This window comes from Theropithecus gelada, chromosome 2 (assembly GCF_003255815.1).
Source record: "Theropithecus gelada isolate Dixy chromosome 2, Tgel_1.0, whole genome shotgun sequence".
Taxonomy (NCBI): Eukaryota; Metazoa; Chordata; class Mammalia; order Primates; family Cercopithecidae; genus Theropithecus; species Theropithecus gelada.
Genome location: NC_037669.1, coordinates 102,886,623 through 102,898,395, shown reverse-complemented (window position 1 = coordinate 102,898,395; position 11,773 = coordinate 102,886,623). Strand labels below are relative to the sequence as shown.

The 11,773-nt window shown below is 45.0% G+C and overlaps 1 protein-coding gene across 1 annotated transcript in view; it reads left to right on the top strand.

Moving 5' to 3' along the window:
- Window positions 1-11,773, top strand: part of ITGA9 (integrin subunit alpha 9) — a 388,125-nt gene that overhangs the window by 31,562 nt on the left and 344,790 nt on the right. Inside the window, exon 4 of the mRNA XM_025377670.1 lies at window positions 3,993-4,116. Coding sequence (XP_025233455.1) covers window positions 3,993-4,116 — 124 coding nt within the window. The remainder of the gene's footprint in view (window positions 1-3,992; window positions 4,117-11,773) is intronic.

Here is an 11,773-nt window from a genome sequence, read left to right as displayed (position 1 = left end):
GCAGTGGCCGGATCTCAGCTCACTGCAAGCTCCGCCTCCCGGGTTCACGCCATTCTCCTGCCTCAGCCTCCCGAGTAGCTGGGACTACAGGCGCCTGCCACCTCGCCCGGCTAGTTTTTTGTATTTTTAGTAGAGACGGGGTTTCACCGTGTTAGCCAGGATGGTCTCGATCTCCTGACCTCGTGATCCGCCCATCTCGGCCTCCCAAAGTGCTGGGATTACAGGCTTGAGCCACCGCGCCCGGCCTAGTTGAGCGGTTTTGATTGAGTTTCTTAGTCCTGAGTTCTAGTTTGATTGCACTGTGGTCTGAGAGACAGTTTGTTATAATTTCTGTTCTTTTACATTTACTGAGGAGTGCTTTACTTCCCACTATGTGGTCAGTTTTGGAATAAGTGCGATGTGGTGCTGGGAAGAATGTATATTCTATTCATTTGGGGTGGAGAGTTCTGTAGATGTCTATTAGGTCTGCTTGGTGCAGAGTTGAGTTCAATCCCTGGATATCCTTGTTAACTTTCTGTCTCGTTGATCTGTCTAATGTTGACAGTGGGGTGTTAAAGTCTCCCGTTACTATTGTATGGGAGTCTAAGTCTTGTTGTAAGTCTCTAAGGACTTGCTTTATGAATCTGGGTGCTCCTGTATTGGGTGCATATGTATTTAGGATACTTAGCTCTTCTTGTTGAATTGGTCCCTTTACCATTATGTAATGGCCTTCTTTATCTCTTGATCTTTGTTGGTTTAAAGTCTGTTTTATCAGAGACTAGGATTGCAACCCCTGCCTTTTTTTGTTTTCCATTTGCTTGGTAGATCTTCCTCCATCCATTTATTTTGAGCCTGTGTGTGTCTCTGCATGTGAGATGGGTCTCCTGAATACAGCAAACTGATGGGTCTTGACTCTTTATCCAATTTGCCAGTCTGTGTCTTTTAATTGGACCATTTCGTCCATTTACATTTAAGGTTAATATTGTTGTGTGTGAACTTGATCCTGTCATTATGATATTAACTGGTTATTTTGCTTGTTAGTTGATGCAGTTTCTTCCTAGCATCGATAGTCTTTATATTTTGGCATGTTTTTGCAATGTCTGGTACCGGTTGTTCCTTTCCATGTTTAGTGCTTCCTTCAGGATCTCTTGTAGGGCAGGCCTAGTGGTAACAAAATCTCTAAGCATTTGCTTGTCTGTAAAGGATTTTATTTCTCCTTCACTTATGAAACTTAATTTGGCTGGATATGAAATTCTGGGTTGAAAATTCTTTTCTTCAAGAAAGTTGAATATTGGCCCCCACTCTCATCTGGCTTGCAGAGTTTCTGCGGAGAGATCTGCTGTTAGTCTGATGGGCTTCCCTTTGTGGGTAACCTGACCTTTCTCTCTGGCTGCCGTTAACATTTTTTCTTCATTTCAACTTTGGTGAATCTGACAATTATGTGTCTTGGAGTTGCTCTTCTCGAGTAGTATCTTTGTGGCGTTCTTTGCATTTTCTGAATTTGAATGTTGGCCTGCCTTGCTTGGTTGGGGAAGTTCTCCTGGATAATATCCTGCAGAGTGTTTTCCAGCTTGGTTCCATTCTCCCGTCACTTTCAGGCACACCAATCAGACGTAGATTTGGTCTTTTCACATAATCCCATATTTCTTGGAGGCTTTGTTCATTTCTTTTTACTCTTTTGTCTCTAAACTTCTCTTCTCGCTTCATTTCATTCATTTGATCTTCAATCGCTGATACTCTTTCTTCCACATGATTGAGTCAGTTACTGAAGCTTGTGCATTTGTCACGTAGTTCTTGTGTCATAGTTTTCGTCTCTATCATTTCGTTTATGGACTTCTCTGCATTGGTTATTCCAGTTATCCATTCATCCATTCTTTTTTCAAGGTTTTTAGTTTCTTTGCGCTGGGTACGTAGTTCCTCCTTTAGCTCTGAGAAGTTTGATTGACTGAAGCCTTCTTAACTCGTCAAAGTCATTCTCCGTCCAGCTTTGTTCCATTGCTGGTGATGAGCTGCGTTCCTTTGGAGGGGGAGATGCACTCTGATTTTTTGAATTTCCAGCTTTTCTGCACTGCTTTTTCCCCATCTTTGTGGTTTTATCTGCCTTTGGTCTTTGATGATGATGACGTACTGATGGGGTTTTGGTGTGGGTGTCCTTTCTGTTTGTTAGTTTTCCTTCTAACAGTCAGGACCCTCAGCTGCAGGTCTGTTGGAGTTTGCCAGAGGTCTACTCCAGACCCTGTTTGTCTGGGTATCAGCAGCGAAGGCTGCAGAAGATAGAATATTGCTGAACAGAAAGTGTTGCTGTCTGATTCTTGCCCTGGAAGCTTTGTCTCAGGGGTGTACCCAGCCATGCAAGGTGTGAGGTGTCAGTCTGCACCTAGTGGGGGATGTCTCCCAGTTAGGCTACTCAGGGGTCAGGGACCCACTTGAGCAGGCAGTCTGTCCGTTCTCAGATCTCAATCTCCGTGCTGGGTGAACCACTGCTCTCTTCAAAGCTGTCAGACAGGAACATTTACCTCAAAAGCAATATTTTAAGAAAATGCATTCACTGGCCAGGGTGAAGTGAACTGAGATTAGAAGTAAGTGGTGAATGCCCAGGAGAAGTGGACCGGGTTGGGCAGAGTAGAGTGTGTGCCTCTGAGTAAGCAGGTCAGCTCTTCATCAGTGCTGCGGTGACATCCGGATGTGCAGAGACATGCACGGGAACTGGGGCCACTGTCATGTCCAAGCAGCAGATAGGGGCATGTTTGGTGTGGCAGAAGGACGATCCAGGCCTGCATCCTGCCTCCTGGCACTGCTCCCGTGTCTGTTAGCAGAGCTGCCCTGCCTCATGGCATCTTGCATAGTTTCGACCCTAGTGCTCAGAGGCACCTCTGGAAAGCTGGCCAATGCATCTGTCCATCCTCTTCCCTAACATACAGAGCTTGCACCCACCCCAAGACCCCTGGCCGTGAATCTTCCTTCAGCTTTCTCCTCAGAGAGGCCTTCCTTGACCTGCCTGGCAAAACCAGCCACTCCCTGGCATGAGGGAACTTTCTGGTGAGATGGAAATGTTCTGTCTTGCTAGGGCCTTGGTGACATGAGTGTGCACATTTGTCAAAGCTCCTTTGTGCATTTTACTGTATGTAAGTTTCCATCAGAAAAACAGCTCTCCACACACATTTACTTCTAGTGAATGAGATGCATGCTGAAGTGTTTCTGTGGGTAGGAACATGCTTGAATATCAGCCATTCCTCCCTTCCCTGCTGCCTCCACATCGGCTCACTTCCTTGGGCCTGTCAGCTCTGAAGCCACCCTCTTCACCCATCTCCACTGCTCTAGACCTGCATCATCTCTCACTTGGTGTTCATTTGCACTTTTGCCCTCCTGCAGTCTCCACCCGTCAGCCAAATGTTCTTTCCAAACTGTCACTTGGATCATGCTTCTCACCTATGTAAGACTCTCCACTACTTCCCATTGCAGATCTGCTGAAGTCACAGCCATTCCCCTGACCCCCGGGGTCCCACCTTGGCCCCTTCTTTGACCTTATCTCCCTCCCACCACAGTCACTCCAGACCACCCTTTCTTTCTCTTGAGCCTCTGAGCATTTCTGATGATGTATCCTTTGCATTCTGCTATCTTTTGAATCCTCCCAGAACCTTCTTCCTGTGTGCTCAGTGTGGTTAGCTCTTCCTCAGGCTTCAGGCCTTTCCGACCTCCAGTGGAAACTGTCCTTCCCACTCCCAGATTCTCTATTCTATAACCCTGTTTCTTTCCTTCCCAGTGCTCAGGACTAGCTACAATCCTCATTTGTTGATATATTTATTTCGTATCTCCTAGTAGACTCCCAGGGGCTCGTTCCTGTTCATGCAGTTTTCTGATACCCAGAGCAGTGCCTGTTATGAAGGTGTGGCTTTCTGGCCCCTCTGCTCCTCTCTTCTCCCACAGAAAGAAACACCTGGCACTGACAGGAGTCTGCTTTGTGATCCTTTGGTGCCAACTTTCCTGCTCTCAAATGCTCTGTATCCCTTTAGGCCTGTGCTCATCGCTGGAAGAACATCTACTATGAAGCTGACCACATCCTACCCCATGGCTTCTGCTACATCATCCCTTCCAACCTCCAGGCCAAAGGCAGGACGCTGATCCCTTGCTATGAAGGTGAGCATGGATTGATTTTTCCTCATCCCCCTACCCACTTCATGCCCTAAGCCTACCTCCCCATCTCTGCGTACCACCAACTGAGCATTTCCCCAGCTTTCCACATGCTCATGATAGGGCAGCACTGTTTGCCCCAGATGGTCTCTTGGTCTCCAATGCCCTGCCCAGAGAAGAGGCAGGTACGGAGGGGGCAGCAGTCCCAGGCCTTTCCAACCCTTACCTGACTCGGCCGCAGAGCCCACAGTGCTTACCAAGCTTTATGAAGTCTCAGGGACTGAAATGCACCAAGCCTCAGCCAAGTGACCTAACAGCTGCCTTGGCTTTCTGGTAATGCCAGGTGCTGTGTTGCCTTGGGAAACTTACCTTCTCTCTCTGGACCTCAGTTTCCCTGTCCGAATATTCAGTGGTTGGCCCAGATGATCTCTACAGCCCCAGGAAGCTCCCAGGCAGTCATTAGGCTCCCACACAGTTCCTGGCTGCACTATGGACAGATGTCCTAAGGCGGAGGGGAGAGGAGACCCAGGATTCATAAAGCAACAGCTGGACAGAAACTTGACACTCTGAACTCTCAGCATTTCATAACATTCAAGGTCTGACTTTCCTTCCCATGTGGTCCTGCAGCCCGGGCAGATGCTGGAGAATTGGGCGCATCCTGAAGGCGGTTTTAAGAGCTCCTTGCCAGGGTGCACTTGGAAGGAAAATGTATCTTTTCAGACTTAGAACCTTCAAATGCCTGGGCATCGAGGACAATCCCTAATAGTGATTGAGTCAGTCACTATTTAGCCCTGTCGAATCTGAGCTTTAAGCATTCAGAAAACATGATTATTTTCTTCAGTTTAATAGCTTGTAGTTTCCAGTTTTCTCAGCGTAATTTTGGGTAAGCTGGAACCTGCTCCTTCTCTAAGTTCTGGACTACTTATTTCTTAATTCCCCTCCTACTTTATTTGGAGAGAAGTCTCACTGGCTTGTTTCCACATTGTCTTTGGGCCTCCCTGGGTTTTCCTAGGTTTCAAATTTTGTGGACACTAAAAAGGATTCATGAGAAACACTATATGGATACTGGGACCCTCCTGGGGACTCAGGTGACCCAGGTAGGGTGCTCTGGGAAACGTCCCCCACAGAAGAGCCAGCAAGATCTCTGCGGGAGGCACAAACCCTCTCCCCTATAGAGTGAGCCTACCTTCGTTTTTTCTTTCTCCTCTGTATCAGCATTTGATCCGCTCTGACTGGGCCATGTAGGGGAATGAAACTCTGGCCCTGTTTATATCTGTATTGTCCCAAACAGAAGAAAAACAAACTTTGTTTTAAAAATAGATGATGATATAATCAATCAAGAGTGGAGGAATCGTTGGTTTCAGAAACACAAAGCATGTGTCAAGCCTGGGTTTCCACTGCCCCAGTTTACTCCTCCTCTTTCCCAAGGAAGAAAAAGGAAAAGCCTCTGGAGCAAGCAGTGGGGCAGCTCTTCAGGCTGGGAAGGAGCAAGGGGCTCAGCAGAGTGACGGAGGCAGTGATTGTTGAACCACACTAGTTATGCACAGGACCGGTACTTTGGTTTTCCCAGAAGATGACATGTTGTGACAGGGACACATGGCTGTCCCCGATGATTCCTCTGTGTACACCACAAGCACAAGGACAGCCCTCCAAAGAGGGAGGTGGAGCTCAATGTCCGTGTGTACACAGGTCCAAGTGGCTCACACTTCTGCATTACTTTCTATTAAGTAACTGTGGATCATCAGTAGGCCAGTGTTGATCTGAGGTCTTTACACATTCTCTCATCTAATCTTCCCAGAAGCTGTGAAAAATGTTTTTTTCTTGGGTCTGATGATGGGTATTTTATTTTGGAAATTGTTCTAGAAGACATCAGTGAGGCGGGGGAAGTAAGAATGGGAAAGGAAGGCAGCCCATCGAAGATGTGCTCCTCAGCCGTTACCTGGGCGAGTGGGTGCAGTCTCTGGGGTGGGTGCTGCGGCCAGTGTGGAGTACACACCTAGAGTCCTCCTTCCTGAGGGCTGAGGGGAAGGGGCTTCCTCCGCCTGGCATCCTGTCCTGTGTGTGGGCCGGGAAAGCCTCCAGGACAGAGGTGTGGGTGCTGGCAGGTGGCAGTCAGGCCACATCACAGGAATGGTGGTAGGAGCTGGGGGGAGACAGGTGGGATACCCAAAGGCCAGCTTCTGTGTTGCCGTTCTCCTGTGACAGAGGAGTAAGCGGATACTCAGAGTGTATGTGAATTGCCCCAGGTCACTCAAACAGTAAATGGTGGAGCAGGATTTTGAAGCTGGCATCTGTCTGACTCAGCAAACCATTTTGTGTCCTGGTAATTAATGGTGATTTCTGTTAGTTTGTTTTTTAGGGTTTCTAATTTAAATGAGAAGTAAAAGCCAGTCGACAACCCTCACGAAACAAGAAAGGGTGACTGAACTATCCCAAAAATACAATGGACTTAATGATGGTTAAATGGAACTAGTGAAGAAATTAGCGAAACCATTATGCCCCTGCCCAGTCTTCCTTCCCATGGGCGCACGTGCACTTTTATATGCTAACCCATTCATTGGCCTACGGTGGGAAATAGGGGATGGATGGGTCTGGCATGTGGAGTATTGGGGTGTAAGAGCAGCCCCTTAGAAAAATGGGGGACTAAACTGAAAGTTTCTATAGTTCTTAGCCCTGTAAGAGGAGAGGGGTAGAAGATGCTGAGTTTTTTTCTAGAAGACTGGACTGGACAGGTGGCTGGGAGGATGCTGGGTGTAGTGAGAGGGCTCTTTTATGTGCTCTGTTGGCTTTAGGCATCTCCACCTCCCTGTTTTGTGGTTTAAACTAGACCTACTTTGGCTTTTAAGGCCACCCTTATTTCCTCAATGTGGAAAAACTCAGTGATGCAAGTTCTCTGTTCCAGGTTGGGGGTCACATTGTGGTTAAAGACAATGGGAGGGTTTTAAGAGTTTGACAGGACCTTTCAGATACCACCTAGAGCAGTCTTTCATGAGGTCCAGAGAGGTGATGGCCTGAGTTTTTCTTTCTTATCTGTCATTCACATGCCACACAATGGAGAGGCAAAGTAGCTTGGTGGCCAAGGCACAGATTCTGGACCCAGACTGCCAGAGTTCAAGTCCTGGCTCTGCCACTTCCTCTTAACAGTGTAATCTCAGATGGGTTATTTAAGTTCTCTGTGCCTAACCAACCTCAAGGGTCTATGAAGAGGACTGAGTTAATGCTTCTAAGTCTTTAGAACAGTGTCTGGCATATACTTGCTAATATATGCTAAGCATATATATACTAATATGCCACATACAACATACTATATTCTGAGCAAGTGTTTGCTAATCATCATAGGCTGACTGACTTGTGTAGCAGGAATAGAGTCCACTTAATCTTAAGTACTTGTTAGTTGCCAGATAGACAAAACCCAAGTGACACAGTTCCACCTCTCAAGAAGTTCCCCATCTGCAGGGGAAAACAGAGAGGGGACGTGGTGTTTTAAAAGTGGGAAGGCCGTGTGGAGAGAGAATTTCCTGCCAGTGTGTGTCCTGCTGGAGCCTGTCCCCAAGGCCTTGAGCTGCATCCAAATACAAGGTGGCATTATTTCATTTTACAGTTGGAAAAACTGAAACCCACGTAAAGTCTGCAGGCTGTTGAGACTATGGAAGAGAGGAATGGTGGGAATTCGAGACTGGTCACGGTGGTGGGCGCACAGGGCAAGGGAGGAGGGGGACAGCTGCCTCTAAACCCACTTCTTGTGGGATGGTGGAAAGACCGTGGGAGGGGCTGTGGGTTGAGGTCGGCTCTGCCACACTTCTGCCTCTGTGGCCTCAGGCCTGTCAGTTGGCCTCTCGGTGGGAGTCGATGCTGTGATGCCTCCACTGCATTTATGTCTTTGGGTTATGGTGAGGAGCTCCCAATAAAACTCGGGTGAAAGTGCTCAGCAAGGCCACCCATTGTTCTATAACTGTGGCCTCATTGTAAGTCTCCATATGGGCCAGCTATGCTCCCTTTACAACACTGGGAGGTCGGTTTGGTTGCAGAGACTCTAAATATGTGGAGATCTTTCTAAAATGTCTCAAGCTTTTGAATTCTTAAAAAAATTGGTCTCTGGTTTGGCACTAGGACATGGCTTCTCAGGTGCTTCCTGTTTCTGGTTGGATGGGAGAAGCTACCAGAATATCCTGTTGGAACCAGGAAATACAGAGGAAATGGGAAATAAAAATGAATTCGGGACATAAACTCATGGAGCATATCCTTCAGTCGGTTTAGTTTGTGTTTGTCTGATGTGAGAACATCATTACTAGCATATGTTCTTTGGTTTTATCAGAATGTGTGAGAAAATGAGAGCTTTGGTGGGACGATATATGGGGGAAACTACTTGTAAATTAAAGGGCAAACACTATAAAACATTAGTTACTATTAACCAAGCTATGATATTTTAGGACTCCGAAATGTTAAGTCAATGCATGTGATAAAATCAAGTACAGAGATTTCTTTTATCCTTTGCCCTTGAGACCACTGAGGCAAGAAGTCAGAACTTAGGAGTGAGGCTGCAAACAAGTTGTCTTTTTATTGTGACAGAAAAAGTGACTGTGGAGTAATTTGGTAGCAGCTTGGCACATTGACAAAGCGTGTTCAAGGCTAAACTCTGATAAAGAAATGCAAGAGGTTATTATGATGCCATCGTATATAAGACCTAATTGTGGAATCTGGCTTTACTACTCACTTATTGCTATGATTAAACCTATATGCTTCTACTTTCTGACTTGGTGACCTTAGGCAAGCTCCATGAGCTTGGTGCCCTCATTTATAAAATGGGGAGATTAAGATCTACTTAAGAGGTATATGAGGTATGAAGTGCCTAACACAGTGCTCAGTCGAGAGTGAATGCTGCTCATTGTCTTCAATTAGAAAATGTGAATTTTCTAATTAATTTTCAAGCAGCATAATAATATTCTTCAATATTCTCAGAAGGTGTCTAACATATCCTGTTTCAGTGACTAGATAATGAAGGGTAGAAAACTGGATATTCCTAAAATGATTTTAAGAGCCCTTGGCAAGATTATAATTTCTCAAATACTGTTGAAGATCATATTGGGACAATTTGGTTGGTAAGCGTTCCTTCCCTCTTTTTGTAGATGACCTCAAAGTTTAACTCATGCCATGTTTAAATGTTCTTAAATTTGGAATTGTTCCAGTCTGAATTTTACCGTGCTTTAAAATTGTGACGGAAAAACTTCCCGTCGATTCCAAAGATTTCTGTACCACTCTGTTACCAGGGAATGACTGGCTTTTATTCCTAGTGTGTGTTTGCATTTCTCAGGACAGTGATCATTTCCAGGGAAGGAAATAGATTACCCATTCAAAGGTGAAGATTTTTTTCCCCTTTAATATTAAAAGTGGTCTCTACAGGGGATAAAAATCAATGAAGATCCATTTACAAATGAAAAGGAATTGGGGTTTTGTTGTGTTGTATTTTTGTTTTGTTTTTGTTTTGGAGAGACTCATAAAAGGCTAAGCTGATCCATTTAAAAATTCAAGAACAAACCTCATAAATTTTTATTAAAGACCTCTACATTTACATACGATTTTATGGTTTCCAATGAGCTTTAATAAACATTATCATATTTAAATAAATACAGCAAATTAAAGAAAAGAGGATACAGTTCTACATTATGGGCGGTTAAACAGAGAGGGACTCTGAGGGGGAGAAAGGGAGGGTGGCTCCCGAGGACAGCCCGGGCTGTAAGGAGGAGGCCAGAGGTCTCCAGCAGGGGCTCTCTGGGGCTTTCCAGCTTTTCTTGGAGCCAAGAATTTTAATCTTGGACAAACCCATCTCCTATACTTCAAACGTGTTTCCGTGTATTACATGGAATTATCGACTACCTAAACTGCATCTTTTGTTCCGCTCAGAAAAATTCACAGATTCAGATTCACTTATTATTTATTGAGCACCTACCTGGTGCCAGGGGTTGTGCTAGGTACTTAACATTTATGATCTTACTGAGTAATCACATCATTCTCGGATAAGTATTCTTACCCTTGTTATACAGATGAGAAAACTGAGGCCCAGGGAGCTTGATGAAGGTCACAGGCTTATTAGTCAGAGGAGGGGTTGACAGCTTTTAAGTGTGTAGTAGGTTTCTTTGTAGCTGCCTGTTCTGTTGGGATCCTGGTTTTCTTGGTGATTACTGGGTGCTGTGGCCTATCACAGAAAAAAAAAATTCATATATTTTTTTCAATGGCATAATTTTATGAATTTTTTGGACACTATACTATAGACTTGTTAAGCTATGTTTCAGTTTTGCAATTATAGATACACTCTGTAGACAAGTCCCAGCAGGTACAGAGGGCAGACGTGGGCCCTTAGACTGATAAAATGTAGCCAGGAGACCAGTTTGCTCTAGTCTGGAGTGGCTGCTTACTAGAAACATTTGGTTTCGGTATCTGCACAGGAGTTGACTGTCTGTGCTTTGGTGCCAATTATTTCATGAGTCCTTTTTTATTTTTTATTTTTTTGGTTATATAGATGAGAGGTTTCTGTGTTGCTCGGGCTCACCTCCAATGTCTAGCCTCGCCTCCTTATGCGCCAGGACAACAGGCCTGAGCCACTGCGGCTCCCTATTTCATGAGTCTTTTAGCTTAGGTCCCAAAATTGAATTCTGCTCAGTTCTGAGCTGGGTTTCTCACTGAAATGTGACTGTCCCATGTTCATGGTCACTTTTTTTTTTTTTTTTTCCTGAGAGTAGAGCATGACACAATGCATAGTAAGTTGAATGTCTATATATACATTATTATGTGCCTGTATTGTTACTTGCTGCTGAAGTAGGGAGTTGGCAAAACGGGTTGCTAAGTTCTGGGTAGAGGGAATGCTTTAAAGATTACAAAACTCCTTTTTTGGTAATATTAAAAAATTATTGGCCAGGCGCGGTGGCTCACGCCTGTAATCCTAGCACTTTGGGAGGCTCAGGCTGGCAGATCACCTGATGTCAGGAGTTCGAGACCAGCCTGGCCAACATGGTGAAACCCTGCCTCCACTAAAAAATACAAAAATTAGCTGGGCGTGGTGGTATGCACCTGTAATCCCAACTACTTGGGAGGGTGAGGCACGAGATTAACTTGAATCTGAGAGGCGGTGGTTGTGGTGAGCCAGGATTGCACCATTGCACTCCAGCCTGGGCGACAGAATGAGACTCTGTCTTGGAAAAAAAAAAAAAAAAAAAATTATTGTAAAAAATAAATAACATAAAAATTACCATTTTAACCATTTTTAAGTGTACAGTTCTGTAGCATTACGTACATTCACACTGCCATGCCACTATCACCACCATCCATCCTCAGAACTTTTGCATCACCCCAAACTAAAACTCTGTACCCATTAAACATGAACTCCTCATTCCCTGCTTTCCCTAGTCCCTGGCAACCACCATTCTACTTTGTCTTTGAATTTGGCTACTCTAGACACCTCACGTAAGTCGAATCATACAATATGTGCCCTTTTGTGACTGACTTGTTTCACTTAGCTTGATGTCCTCAAGGTGTATCCACATTGTAGCATCTGTCAGAATTTTCTTCCTTTTCAAAGGAAGGGATATTTAATAATATTCCATTGTATGTATGTGCCCCACATTTATCTATTTATCTGTTTACAAAACATTTTGTTTGAATGCTGAGA